The sequence below is a fragment of the Heloderma suspectum genome, chromosome 16 (assembly GCF_057233095.1).
Source record: "Heloderma suspectum isolate Gila_16-S chromosome 16, 16-S_ref, whole genome shotgun sequence".
Lineage (NCBI taxonomy): Eukaryota > Metazoa > Chordata > Lepidosauria > Squamata > Helodermatidae > Heloderma > Heloderma suspectum.
In genome coordinates, this window is record NC_139473.1 from 23,153,597 (window position 1) to 23,168,828 (window position 15,232).

The following is a 15,232-nucleotide window of genomic DNA, read 5'->3' on the forward strand; positions in this document are numbered from 1 at the left end:
CATCTAGGTCCAGTGATTTATTAACTTTCAAGTTGTCAATAAGTCATATTTCGTCACCACTATTTGCCTCAGTTCCTCAGACTCCCTTCCTAAAATCATTAGTTCTGGCACAAGTATCTATCCTACATCTTCTGCAGTGAAGACAGATGAAAATAATTCATTCAGTTTCTCTGCAATCTCCTTGTCCTCCTTTGGTACTGCTTTAACTCCACTGTCATCCAATGGTCCAACTGCCTCCCTAGCTGGTTTTCTGCTTCTGATATATTTAAAGAATGCTTTATTGTTGCCCTTGATGTTGTTAGTGATATGCTCCTCAAAATGTTTTCTTGCATCTCTAATTGTTGGCTTGCATCTCCTTTGTGCAAGTTTGTGCTCCCTTTTGTTCTCCTAATTTGGGCAATACTTCATTTTCTGAAGGAAGCCTTCTTTTCTCTAATAGATTCCTTGACACTGCTCGTTAACCATGGTGGTGATCTCCTTCCCCTGGCACAACCCCCTTTCCCCCACCCATCATTTGATGGTTTAGTTTTTTCCCTTTTCTAAAAGGTTTAAATGCCTCTCCTAAAGCTTAGCTACTGGAACTGAGGCAAATAGCGGTGACAAAAGATGAAGTTCTCAACCGTATTAATAAACTGAAAGCAAATAAATCAGCGGGCCCAGATGGTATCCATCCTAGAAATTGCTGATCTTCTAATCAAAATATGTAACATGTCCCTAAGATCAGTCTCTATACAGAGGACTGGAAGATGGCTAATGTAACACCAATTTTCAAAAAGGGATCAAGGGGGCATCTGGGAAATTGCAGACCAGTTAGCTTAACAACTGCTCTGGGTAAATTGATTGAAGGCAATATTAAAGATAAAATTAGTAAGCATATAGAAGGACAAGCCCTGCTGAAAAAGAATCAACACAGCTTCCACAAAGGCAAGTCTTGTCTCACTAACCTTTTAGAGTTCTCTGAGAGTGTCAATAAGCATGTACACAGGGGTGATCTGGTAGACATTGGTTATTTGGACTTCCAAAAGGCTTTTGACAAAGTCCCTCATCAAAGACTCCTGAGCAGTCATGGAATAAGAGGACAGGGTTAAAGAACAGAAAGCAGAGAGTAGGAATAAATGGTAAATTCTCCCAATGGAGAGAAGTAAACAGTAGGGTCCCACAGGGGTCTGTATTAGGACCAATGTTTTTCAAACTGTTCATAAATTATCTGGAATTAGGAGTGAGCAGTGAAGTGGCCAAGTTTGCGTATGACACCAAATTATTTAGGGTGGCTAAAACAAGAAAAACTTACTTACTTAAGTGAAGTAAAGTGAAAAATAGGCTGGAACTGCTGGATACAGCGGAAAAAATGCCCAATGAACTGTGGCAGGAAATTTATAAGATCATCACTGAAATAGCAGCTGAGCATATACCATATAGGAAGCCAGAGAAAAGTGTAAGTGGCTCTCGAGTGAAACTATCAAAATAGCAGAGCAGAGAAAAATAGCCAAAGCAAAAGGAAAATGGAAAGTCGCAAGAAGGCTGAATGCAGATTTCCAGAGGGCAGCAAGGAAAGATAATGAGGTCTATTGGGGTGAGCGTTGCAAACAGTTAGAAGAGGACTACATGAGGGGCCATATCAGGAATGCATTTATGCAAGTTAAAAAGATTAAAACATCATTTACTGCTCGCAAAGGTACTATTAAAAACAAACAAGGGAAAGTATTATCCAACCAACAAGATGTCAAGAACAGATGGCGAGAATATACTGAAGAGCTGTATACTGGTAGCAAAGACGCACTGCCGCTGGATGCTGAGGATTGTGAAGTGGAAAAAGAACCATCCATTCTTGAGGAAGAGATTGCGTGGGCTATGAGACAACTACCAAACAACAAGGCCCCAGGCACTGACCACGTCCCTGTAGAATTGTAAGGCCTGTACCATCCAAAATTATCAAAGTTTTGTGTCAGAAAGTCTGAGAAACCAATGAATGGCCACGGGACTGGAAACGTTCAGTGTTTATTCCACTACCAAAAAAGGGAGACTCTAAAGATTGTTCCAATTACCGCACAATTGCTCTCATACCTCATATTAGCAAAATTTTGCTTAAGATCATACAAAAGTGCCTGGCACCAACCATTGAAAGGGAATTACCAGACATTCAAGCTGGCTTCCGGGAGGGATGTGGTACTCGTGACCATATAGCAAATCTGGAAAAATCTCATGAATATCAAAAGGTCATCTACTTATGCTTTACTGATTACAAGAAAGCTTTTGACTGTGTCGAGCATGAAAGTTGTGGAGAGCACTATGAGATCTGGGGGTACCAGCACATTTGGTCAAGTTAGTACAATCATTGTACACAAATCAGGAAGCCACTGTTCGAACATCATACAGAGACACTGATTGGTTTAAAATAGAGAAAGGAGTATGGCAAGGCTGCATTCTTTCACCTTTTCTTTTTAACCTCTATGCTGAAATGATTATGAGGAAGTTAGAGCTCAAAGAAACAGAAATTGGGGTAAAGGTTGGCGGAAGGATTATAAATAATCTTCGTTATGCTGATGACACAACTCTCCTCTCAGAAACCAAAGAAGGTCTGGAATATATGATCAAGAAAATCAAAGAAGAGAGTGAGAAGTTTGGCCTCTCCTTAAACATCAAAAAGACCAAGCTCATGTCCACTGCGAAGGACAGAAATATCAGAATAGTAGTTGATGGTGAAGAGTTTGAATGTGTAGAAGAATTTATTTTCTTAGGATCGCAGATCAATCATAGCGGTGAATGCAGCCCAGAAATAAAACGTCGAATTGCGCTGGGTCGCGCAACAATGATGAGCATGAACCGAATATGGAAAAACAAGGACATCAGCTTGACAACTAAATGCAGATTAGTTTGTACCACCATGTTTCCCATAGTTACTTATAGATGCAAAAGTTGGACAACGAAGAAACAAGACAGAAAGAGGATTGATGTATTCGAGCTGTGGTGCTGGAGAAAGCTCCTGCACGTTCCTTGGACAGCTGAGATAACAAATAAGCAAGTGCTGGAACGTATAAACCCAGACATGTCATTGGATGGAAAAATCATGAAACTGCAATTGACTTATTTTGGCCATGTTATGTGGAGGAACTCACTAGAAAAAGCAATTATGCTTGGATTGGTTAGCGGCAAAAGGAAACCTGGCCGCCAAAGAACAAGATGGCTAGATGCCATCAAAATTGATACCAACCAGAGCACAGAACAGCTCAAAGAAATAGTACGAGATCGGGATACGTGGAGAGAGATGATCCATAGAATCACCAAAAGTCGGACACGACTGAATGGATAATATCATCATCAAAACAAGAAGGGATTGTCAGGAGCTCCAAAAGTATCTCTCCAAACTGGGAGAATGGGCATCATAAATGCCAAATGTGGTTCAATGTAAGCAAGTGTAAAGTGATGCACGTTGGGGCAAAAAAAAAACACACCAACTTCAAGTATAGCCTGATGGGATCTGAGTAGCAGTGACCAACCAGGAAAGAGATCTTGGGGTTGTAGTGGACTGCTCAATGAAGATGTCAACCCAGTGTGCGGCCGCTGTAAAAAAAAAAAGTCAAATTCCATGTTAGGCCTAATTAGAAAAGGAATAAAACTGCCAATATCATACTGCCCCTATACAAATCTATGGTGCGGCCACACTTGGAATACTGTGTACTGTTTAGGTCACCACACCTAAAAAAAGATATGGAGAAAAGTGCAGAAAAGGGCGACTAAAATGATCAAGGGGCTGCAGCATCTCCCCTACGAGAGAAGGTTACAACAGCTGGGATTGTTTAGCTTGGAAAAAAGGAGGGTAAAGATAGGAGGGTAAAAGAAGGTAAAGAAACATGATAGAGGTCTACAAAATTATGCATGGCATGTAGAATGTGGATAGGGAGACATTTTGCTCCATCTCTCAACCTGGGGTCATCCTATGAAGCTGATTGGTGGGAGATTCAGGACTGATAAAAGGAAGGGCTTCTTCACACGGCGCAGTTAAACTATGGGATTCGCTACCACAGGCTGTAGTGATGGCCGCCCACGTGGATGGCTTTAAAAGGGGATTGGACAAATTTCTGGAGGAAAAGGCTAACAGTGGCTGCTAGTCCTGAGGGCTATGTGCTACCTCCAGAACCAGAGGCAGTGAGCCCATGTACACCAGTTGCTGGGGAACGTGGTTAGGAGGGTGCTGTTGTGCTCATGTCCTGCTTGTTGGTCCCTGCTCGACAGCTGGTTGGCCACTGTGTGAACAGAATTGTGGACTAGATGGACTCTTGGCCTGATCCAGCAGGGCTCTTCTTATGTTCTAATTGGCCCCTGGGCTCAGGACCAGGGAAGTCCGTAGAACAGCAGTGGGGAACCTGTGGGCCTCAAGATGCTGCTGGATTCCAATGTCCATCCAATGTCCATGCTGGCTGGGGCAGGCGGGAGTGGGCATGCAACAGCTTCTGGAGGGCCCCTGGTTTCCCCACCCCTGCTCTAGAAGGTGCGTCCATTAGCCAGGGATGCCGCTCTTCACGGACCCAGGCAGCACTTACCCACATGCGGCTCATGTCGCTGAGCTCACTCTTGTACCTCACGGAATCCTTCAAGACCTGCAGCAAAGGGAAGGGAGATGAGAGGAGCCTCAGAGAGCAGCCATTTGGGGCCTCAATGGCAACCAAACCATTAGGAAGAGTCTGACTTTAATCAGGCATTCAAGCTGGGAAATGGGTTCATCAAAATAACTGGGTCATCTAACAACAGGCCCAGTTTTCTCAGCTGAAGGAAACAATGCCCTCAGCAGACAGAATGCTTATGGGTGGTTGGGCTTTCCTGAACTATGGGTAAGCAGTATGTGTGTCCACATATCTAAAGCTGGCTGGGGGATGCTGGGAGTTGCAGTACCTGGAGCACACCAGGCTAGAGTAAGCTGGTCTAAAGGGTTGGCTGCATGTTGAGATGTGCGTCTGAAGTAAGCTTTCAAACCACGGCTTGCATCAGCTTGCACAGTTTTATGTTTCACCACCGGCACCTGTCAAACATGGCCAAATCAGCTTCCCTAACTCTCTCCATCCTGTTGGCTTGCAAGATGACAAGCAAATCTAATGCGTCCCTCCTGGTGGCACCAGAGACAGAGCCTAGCTCAGCAAGCTAAACCATGACAGCCTTGCTGTACATTTGGGATCCTAATCAGGATTAAGGCGACAGAAAAATGGCTTAGTATTAATCATGGCAAAGCAATAAGTCTGCACTGAGCCAGTGTTCAAAATCTTCATAAAGAAATATCTCAAGAGGTAAGTTAAAGAACAATCAGGCTTGCTGCTTGGAGTAAAAACAAGTTGAAAACCAAAATGTGTTGTCATTTCAAGGAATAGCAACTGAACATTAATTTATCAAGAGAATCTGAATGCATTCTATAGATTAAATTACCAACCAGATGTAACAAAACAACAACAACAAAACCTCACTGAGCACAGACCAAGGGAATTGGAAAAAGTTACACTGATCAGGGCTTCGAGGATATCAATAAAAATGATTCTCCAAAATGTCTATCCTTGTCTCTGTTCCAACCATGTAGCAAAAAGACACTTAAACAAATTAATCCAGGCAGGGTGCTTGTCAGATAGAGAAGAGCTGCCCACCACCACAGTAGCCTTAGGCATTTTCTGGTTTGAGGCCAAAACTCTAAACAAGACCCACCCTTGCTAAATATGAGGCACGATCCAATCAATGGCCAATTCCCCTGCACATTTCCCTGCTACCCCACATTTCAATGGGGCACAAGAGAACTTGCCAGTCCTTAAAATTTCACTGCAATCAGGATCCTTGTGAAATATTAGAACCATGATATGTTTCAGGTATTCCATTTTAAAATCTGAATTTTTATAAAATCAGCAGGAAACAGAATATATATTGGCATTTGATGCCATTGAATTACGTGTATCATTTGTACGACACTTATGGAGATGAAGCCTCCAACACTGACTGCCTGAGCCAGTGTGGTGGGACAGAACGCTTAGTTGCTCAGAGAACTAATAACAATTTGCAGTTCATCTTCCATGAGGGAAGGGACAGTTGTCAGTTTGGCTGGGACCAGAACCTCAGACAGGGACAGCAGCAGACCAGGAAGTAGTCCCTGGACATTGGAAATATAAGGATCAAGGGAACTCCAAGAAACAGAAGGCTAGTCAGATCAAACCGCGAAATAGCAACAGAAAAATTGGGGGAGAGGGGAGGCTTGGCCTTACATTTGGATGTCCATCACGGAGGAGCTTGTGGAAGACGTGGCAAAACTTCCAGCAGAGGACGGCATTGCTGGACAGGGGCAGGCGGTTCACGACCGACCAGAACGTGTGGGCTCCTTTCTCGTGGTGCGTTCCCAGGATGCATGGTGAGAGGCAGGCTAAGGAAAGCCCAAGACAGGGAGCACAGAGAACAAACAACAACAATCTAACAGGCAGCAGGTGTCGGCCGACAGGACTGGAGTGACCGGACTGCCGAAGCTCAGACCCTTTAAAACTAAAAGGAACCAGTAGCATTTCCCCAGCGTCTGAGCCTCTCTCCACATATCTAGCTGAGGGAGCTGGCCTTCCAGGAAGGCTCACGACTAACACAGGCACAAGCCCCAAGGCAGCCGCTTCGGCCTCCTCTTTCTCCTCCTCCGCCTCCCAGAGCTGCCAACTCCTGGAAGGATATTTCTGGCATGTTTCTCTTTGACGGCAACTTCCTGAGCATTAATGGCCTTGTTGATGCTGACGGTCTAAAAAGAAAAGAGCAGAGAAGAAGGGAACGTGTTAGCAGGAGAGGCTGCAGTCACTGGCCCAAACCCCTCCCCGCACCACCACCTGGGGGTGGTCCTCCAGTCAGCCAACCCCCGGACCCCTTTCTGGGAGGGGGTTGGCGGCCCCCGACACGCGGCAGCTTTTGAGCAGCACTACATCTGCTCAGCGCTATGGCAAGGCCGTCAGAGGAGAAAGGGGAGTCTGCTAAGGCTGAGGAAGGCCAAGTCAGCCGACTGTCCTGGAAGTGGACGCAGCCCAGAGGGGGACTGCAGAGGGGGCTGAGCACCAAGCGCTCCAAGGGAGATGGCAAGAGTTCGCGGCCCAGGGGGAGCCGAAGCGCAGGGCAAGGCAGGCTCTGGTCTTGCTGTCAAGCGGCCAGCTTCGTCTCCTCCTCCAGGCAAAGCCATCCAAGGCAAACCGCTCTGGCCCCCAAATGTTCCATCCACGGGTCATCCTCACAGGAGCCTGTCAGCTGGGATCAGGCCCTTCTGGGCTTTTCAAAACCCTTTTTCAGCCTGAGGGCCAAACTGAATCTGGGCAGGCATGCGGGGGGCCACACGCCCAACCGTGGGCAGGGTCACCTGCAGTGGGTGGGGCCAGGCCACTGCTGACTGCCCAGCCCTCAGTCACTCCACACATCGCCCGCCCCCTGAGCAACCAGGCTTTTCACAAGCTAATGCCCTCCCCTCCCCTAAAATGCTCCCCCATGCTGTAAGCAGATGTTTAAAAAACAGTCCAAATGCAGCTGGAGAGGGGCAATTTTTCCGGGGTGGGTGCCACAAGTTTGGGGAGGGGAAGGTTAGCTCTTCCTTCCCCAACAGTGACCAAATCCTGCTATAATTGGGGGTTTGAAAACCTCCATTGTCAGCAACGGAGGCTTTTTTAAAGCCTCCCTTTGCAACATGGCAGGGAGGGGGGAAATCCCGGATCTCTGCCCAGAGCTAAGGGCAAGGGTCAGAGGGGCACCTCCCGTGGGCTCGGGTCTCCCCCTCCCTGCTCTGGTGGGAGAAGAGGCCTCCTATGAAGGCCAGCAGCCCCCAACTCTGAGGCAGGAGCAGCCCCACGTATCCAAGGCTCACTGAAGCTGGCCTGTGTTTGGCCAGCAGCACAGCAGGACCGTAGCCATCCAGGGACCCTTGGCAACAGGAAACAGCCCGGGCAAATGGGGGCGGCACCATCCTGGTGTCTGTCTAGGTTTGCTGGGGGATCCTACCTGCTGCCTTCTCTATGAGCAAAGCTGCACCTCCAACAGAAGGAGAGGTGGGTGGGGGGTGAGGGCAGAAGACCAATGTCTGGATGCATTGCAGGGAACAGCAGAGCTCTCTCAGCTTTGCCCACAGACAAGCCAAGGGTGAAGATGGAGGGGAGACGGGTTTGGAGGTAGTTTAAGACACTTCGGTGGTTCGTCTAAGATCTGTAGAGATTCAGGAAGCCAGTATAAGATGGTCTTATCCTGACAAGAACCCCATTGATCCTCTAGCACAGCCTTCCCCAACCTGGTGCCCTCCAGATGTGTTGGACTAAAGGTCCCAGAATCCCCCAGACAGCTATGCTTCCTGCCACATGGGTGTGTGGTGGTGGTGGGTGTGTGGGCTGGGGGATAAAAGTGACTATTCTGTATGTGTGTGTGTGGGTGCACTAATCAATAAAACAGAAACATCCTGACGTTCAGAGCTCTTCCTACTAGGGTTATAGCCCCTAGGAAGGAGGAGTGAGCAGCTTCAGTGGTCAGAAGACACAACTTTCCTATTCATGAGCTGCACTGGATGAGACCAGCACTGAAGAGTGGCCCATGCATATTACAGCTGGCACTTCTCAACCAGTGGACTGAGGACCCCTTCCAGAGTGTCTCAACACTGTCCCCCACCCACCTCTCCTTCTGCTGGGGTTGCAGCTTTGCTCATAGAGATGGCAGCAGGTAGGATCCCCCAGCAGGCCTTGACAGACACCAAGACTGGTGCTGCCCCCATTTGCCAGGGCTGTTTCCAGGTGCTGAGGGTCTCTGGATGGCTATGGTCCTGTGTGCTGCTGGCCAATATATGGATATCTTAAAAGGAAATAAAAGTTTGATCTCACCCTTTTGTCAGGAAATATTAGTCCCAGTTTAAAGATCTTTTTTCCCATACTGGACATCTGTGACTTTGCCTCTCAGCATGGCCTGGCCTAGGGCTACAAGAAGACCCTCTCCCACCCTAGCAGCTTCAACATTTGCATCTGCTATACATGGCATCCACCCCATTAAGGAATCAAGCCCATCAAGGCCACCCTGTCCAACTCTGGTACAGGAGGTGGGTTCCTCCTGTTCCTCCTAGAATAGTAGGGTTGGAAGGGCCCTACATGGCCATCAAGTTCAACCCCCTGCTCAATGCAGGAACCCAAGTCAGAGCATCCCTGACAGATGGCTGTCCAGCCTCATCTTGAATGCCTCCAGTGTGGGAGAGCCCACCAGCTCCCTAGGGAATGGGTGCCATTGTCATATTGCTCTCACAGTCAGGAGGTTTTTCCTGATGTTCAGCCGGAATCTGGCTTCCTGTAACTTGAGCCCATTATTCCATTCCTGCACTCCGGGATGATCAAGAAGAGATCCTGGCCTTCTTCTCTGTGACAACCTTTCAAGGACTTGAAGAGCGCTACCATATCTTCCCTCAGTCTTCTCTTCTCAAGGCTAAACATGCCCAGTTCTTTCAGTCTCTCTTCATAGGGCTTTGTTTCCAGTCCCCTGATCATCTTAATTGCCCTCCTCTGAACCCTCTCCAGCTTGTCTGCATCCTTCTTAAAGTGAGGTGCCCAGAACAGGACACAGTACTCCAGATGAGGCCTAACCAGTGCTGAGTAGAGGGGAACTAGTGCTTCCCGGGATTTGGAAGCTATGCTTCTATTCATGCAGCCCAAAATAGCATTTGCCTTTTTTGCAGCCACATCCCATTGTTGGCTCATATTCAGCTTGTGATCTACAACAATTCCAAGATCCTTCTCGCTTGTAGTTTGGTTGAGCCACGTATCCCCCATCTTATAATCATAGCATAGTCGGGTTGGAAGGGGCCTACAAGGCAATCGAGTCCAACCCCCTGCCATCTTGTAACTGTGCATTTGGTTTCTTTTTTCCGAGGTGCAGAAATTGGCACTGATCCCTATTAAATGTCATTCTGTTGTTTTCTGCCCAGCGCTCCAGTCTATCCAGATCACTTTGAATTTTGTTTCTGTCTTCCAAAGTATTAGCTATCCTGCCCAATTTTGTGTCATCTGCAAAGCTGATCAGCATTCCCTGCACCTCCTCCTCCAAGTCATTCATAAAAATGTTGAAGAGCACTGGGCCCAGGACTGAGCCCTGCAGTACCCCGCTCGTTACCTCTCCCCCGTTGGAGAAGATCCCATTGATAAGCACTCTTTGAGTCCGATTCTGTAGCCAACTGTGGATCCACCGGATCGTTGTTTCATCTAGTCCACTTTGAGCTAGTTTGCTCATCAGGTTGTCATGGGGCACTTGGTCAAAAGCTTTGCTGAAGTCGAGGTATATGATGTCCACAGCATTCCCACGGTCCACAAGGGAGGTGACTTGATCAAAAAATGAGATCAGATTTGTCTGGCAGGATTTGTTCTTGACAAATCCATGTTCACTTAGAGTAATCACTGCATTGTTTTCAAGGTACTTCCAGATGGATTACATTATCATCTGCTCCAGAATTTTCCCAGGGGTTGATGTCAGACTGACTAGTCTGTAGTTCCCAGGTTCCTCCTTTTTGCCCTTTTTGAAGATAGGGACAACATTAGCCCTCCTCCAGTCATCTGGCACTTTCCCCGTCCTCCATGATTGCTCAAAGAGAATAGACAGCGGTTCTGAGAGTTCTTCTGTCAGTTCCTTTATTCCTATAGGATGCAGTTCATCTGGCCCTGCAGATTTGAACTCATTCAAAGTCATTAGGTGTTCCTTGGCCTATCAATGTCAAGCTGCAATCCTGCCTCTTCAGCCTGTACTTTGCCTTTGCCAGGGGGGTCGTAGACCCTCTTTTGGGAGAAGACTGAGCCAAAGTAGGAATTGAGCACCTCTGCCTTTTCTTTGTCATCTGTTATCATTTTGCCATCCTTATTTAATAGCTGAACCACCATTTCTTTCCTCTTGTCTTTTACTTTGCATGTAGCTAAAGAAAGATTTTTTGTTGCTTTTAGCCTCCCTCGCTAACCCCAGCTCATTCTCAGCTTTAGCCTTGCTGACGCCATCCCTGCAATTCTGTGCTACCTGCCTGTAGTCTTCCTTTGTTGCTTGTCCTTCCTTCCTATATGTGCCCTTTTTTTGTTTTCAGGTCATCTCTAAGCTTTTTGTGAAGTCACATTGGCTTCTTCTCTTGTCTTCCACCTTTTCTTCTTGTTGGAATTGTTTGTAATTGTGCCTTGAGAATTTCCTTTTTCAAAAGCTCCCACCCATCTTGGACTTCTTTTCTCGTTAGCGTCGCTTGCCATGGGACCTTACTGATCATTGTTCTGAGTTGATTAAAATCAGCGTTCCTAAAATCCAGGGTACGCATTTGACTACCCTTGGCTTTTGCTTAAAACCAAGAACTCAAGTATAACGTGGTCGCTTCCCTTCAGAGTTCCTGTAACTGCTACTTTATCCACTAAGTCATCTCTGTTGGTTAGGTTCAAGTCAGGGGTAGCCAATCCTCTAGTTCCTTCCTTTACTTTCTGTAGGAGGAAATTATCAGCAACACAAGTCAGAAATTTCCTGGAGGGGCCATGTTTTGCAGAATTTCTCTCCCAACAAATATCGGGGAAATTGAAGTCCCCCATTACTACTACAACATGATTCCTTGAAACACTGGCTATTTGCTTTTCAAAAGTTTCATCCTCATCTTCTCCTTGATTGGGTGGCCAGGAGTAGACTCCGACCACCAGGTTCCTTTTATTCTTTGTTCCATTTGTTTTAACCTAGATGCTCTCGATGGGGCTACCAAGCTCATCCTCCTGTATTTCTGTGCAGAGATATGTATTTTTCACATACAGTGCAACCCCACCTCCCTTTCTGTTCCTCCTGTTCTTTTTGAACAAATTCTATCCCTCAATTGCTGTATTCCAGTCATGGGAGTCATCCCACCAAGTCTCAGTTACACCTATCAAGTCATAATTTCCCTCCTGTATTAAGAGTTCAAGTTTGTTCTGTTTGTTTCCCATACTCTGGGCATTAGTATACAGACATCGAAGACCATGTGCTTCATAGTCTGGCTTTCTCCCTACATGTGTCTGAAGACTATTATTGGGGGCTATTAGAGCTGTTCTCTCCGTTGCAGTGCATGAGCCTTCGTCCATTGTTTCCCCCAACTTTACATCTCCCTTCCCGTAGGATTCAGTTTAAAGCCCTCCTGATGAAGTTCTTCATGCTGTGGCCAAACACATTCTTCCCAGCCTTTGTGAGGTGCAACCCATCCCTTGCCAACAGTCCATCTTCCAGGAAGTATAGCCCGTGGTCCCAGAATCCGAATCTCTTGTGCAGGCACCACCTTCGTAGCCAGTCATTCAGCTGGAGTATTTTTCGTTCCCTTTCTATCCCTTTTCTAACTACTGGAAGGATGGATGAGAAAACTATCTGTGCCCCAAAGTTCTCGAGTTTCCTTCCCAAAGCTTCAAAGTCTGTCGTGATTTCTTCCTAGCTCCGCTTGGTGGTATCATTTGTTCCCACATGGATGAGAAGAAAGGGATACCTGTCAGTGGGCTTGAAGAGTACAGGCAACCCTTCAGTCACATCTCTAATCCGTCCTGCCGGGAGCCAACATACCTGGCAAATCCACGGATCTTCGTGACATACTTGGTTTTCGATCCCATGCAGCAAGGAGTCTCCCACTACTACCACTCTTCTCTTCTTCTTGTTGTAAGCCTGGGTTTCATCCCCTCTGCTTGGCTGACCTTCAGCCTCTTGCTCACTCTCATGCAGGTTCCCCTGTGATTCTTCCTCTGCAGGCTGTCCTCCTGTCTCATCCGCAAGTCACTGCTTCCACTGGTGCAGAGTGGCATCTAGTTCTTCTTCTCCTAACTGTCACCCTTTTCCAAGGAGTATCCTCTACTGCATTTTTCCTCACCTCAGCATTTCCCACTTCTGCCTCATCTTGCTGTTGCTCTTCAAGCTTCTGGTCTTCGCTTTGCTGCTGTAGTTCCACCATTCTGTCCAAGAACTCTTTGTGTTCTCTTATTCCCCAGAGGGTCGCCACTCACCGCTCCAGTCCTCTTACTTTTTCTTCCAGCAGCGTGATCAACTTGCACTTGTTGCAGGTGTGGGCCATGTTGTTCTCAGGCAAGAAAACAAACAAAAGTCACCAAGTTCTCTTCTCAAACCACAGAAGCCCCCACCCCTTGCCTTGTGATGAGGCATTGATGCCTCCCCTGTCAACCCCACAAAACAGCACTCTCATCTGGGGGATGGGAGAGGATGAAGAGGGCCACTCTGAAAAGGCTCCCCCCTCCCCAGGCGCTCCTGGCCCAGATGCAGAGTCATGAATGAGACTTTGCAAGCTGAGCTGGGGGAGAGGCAGGGCCCGGGAGCTCAGTTTCCTCCCCTCTGCACCAGCTCAAGACACACACACCCTTTCCTGGAAGGTCCACATATCAAGCGCAGAAACATTCGCAGGGCTGAGGGCTTCCGGGACCCACCAAGGAGGGAAACGGTCAGTGCTCCGCTGAAAGAGTGGCATTGTCCCACATTTCCTGCTCCAGCAACTCTCCATGGAGCAGGTTCCGGAAAGGCCATTATCAGCTGCAATGTGCAGGAAATTGCCTACTAGGCCACACACTCACACACTGAGCCCTCACTTCCCAACAGAGACAGGCAGCCAAGGCAAAAGGTACCAGACAGATCCACTGAATATTCTGCTGCTTCCCACCCAATATCACCCCGCAGTATGAAACCAGAGTGAAGCCACAGCAATAAAGCACTCCTGGCCCAAAAGGAACAAGGGGAATCCCGACACCCCAACAGCCGGCAACCTGCCCCTTCTTCCTCACACGCAGACATGACCCCAGCTCTTTGCTACTGGCTATTTTCTTCGTATGCGTGTTCTCTTTTAACACACCACACTGAACTTTGCAGCCAAGCGACAGTCTGTTCCTCTCCCGCACAGCCAGGGTTTCCTTTCTGGTCCCTGCTGGCTCTTCACAGCTTGAAGCTGAGGGAGGGAAGGACTGTATCTCACTGGCAGAGCCCCTGCTTGGCATGCAGAAGGTCTCAGGTTTGACCCCTGGCATCTCCAGGCAGGGCTAGGAAGGAATCCTGCCCGAAACCCCAGAGCGCTGACGCTGCCAGTCAGTGTCGACAATACTGGCTAGATGGACCAAAGAGGGTCTGAGTCAGCATAAGGCAGCTTCCTCTGTTCCTATGACAAGTGAAGTCAGGGGCTGCAAGAAAAGGAATGTGTGCAGCTAGCCCTATGTGATCACTCATCTCCACAGCAAACACATCAGCTGGAAGCTAGGAGCAGACAACCCTGGCTGGGCCAGCCACATCTGCCAAGGGCATCCGGGGGATCACGGATCAGAAAGGATAGCCCCACACCTCAAATCCCAGCTCACAGACCACGTGCCCCAAAGCACAGCTCCCTCAATTACAATGGGCTCAACTTCACTTCCAGACTTACGTTAACCAAATCCCAGTCCTTTCTGCCCTCCGACTGCACCTGAACCACAAACTGCTCCAATCCAAGCAGCAAGGGGCAATTCCAAACCTTGAGAGAGGTGTCTTCCTCACGTCATGGGGCTCGGCCAGACAGATTCCCTGTCCAAGCTCCCTGCTTCATCAGCCTCCATTCTGTGGCTCAGCAGGGAAGGTCTGAGGGGGTCAGCCTGGCTGACTTGCAAGCTGGGGAGTGGATTTGGCAGCTGGGCTTTTGGGATCCCTGCCAACATAATGGGAGGGCACAAGAAGCCAACCAAACATTTCTCAGTCTATTCTGCCAATAAAGAGCCTCCTAATGCCCACCCAGGCATTCTTCTGGTAGATCTCGACTCCCAATTATTTAAGGGTAGCAGCAACAACAGGGCTTTCCCAACCTAAAATAGGATGCTCTGAAATTAAGAAAGCCACGAGTGGACTTTTGCCTGAAAGGACTGAGAGCTCAGTTCCATTCTGGTACTACAAACAGAGCCCAAGGCTGGGAATGTCCTCAGAGGCACCCTGTTCTTTCATTCTAAGTGTATGTCCTTTTCTTTTGCACCGGGCCCTGGTTGGTGGATCCTGGGTCTCTCATAAAAAAACAAAGTAGATCTGCCACACCTGAAGTCTGCCCATGCCTGGTCTAGAGGAGCTTTTCAGACAAAATGTGTCCGAGCATCCAACCTGAGTATTTCCTGCCCATCACTTTTTATCCTGGCCACAGCTGACACCAGAAAGAAATGGAAGGCCATGCCAGCCAGGCATCCAGAAGTAAATCATTTTAAGTATCTGGGAAAGGGTTTATTGTCTTTCCAAATCTGACTGTGGAAGACAG

The 15,232-nt window shown here is 47.8% G+C and overlaps 1 protein-coding gene across 3 annotated transcripts in view; it reads right to left on the reverse strand.

Moving 5' to 3' along the window:
* Positions 1 to 15,232, reverse strand: part of HIP1 (huntingtin interacting protein 1) — a 71,552-nt gene that overhangs the window by 50,531 nt on the left and 5,789 nt on the right. For all 3 annotated transcript variants that reach the window (XM_084823101.1, XM_084823100.1, XM_084823102.1), the window contains exons 2-4: positions 6,682 to 6,745; positions 6,234 to 6,376; positions 4,542 to 4,598 (exon numbers count right to left, since the gene is read on the reverse strand). In XM_084823101.1, coding sequence (XP_084679227.1) covers positions 4,542 to 4,598; positions 6,234 to 6,376; positions 6,682 to 6,745 — 264 coding nt within the window. The remainder of the gene's footprint in view (positions 1 to 4,541; positions 4,599 to 6,233; positions 6,377 to 6,681; positions 6,746 to 15,232) is intronic.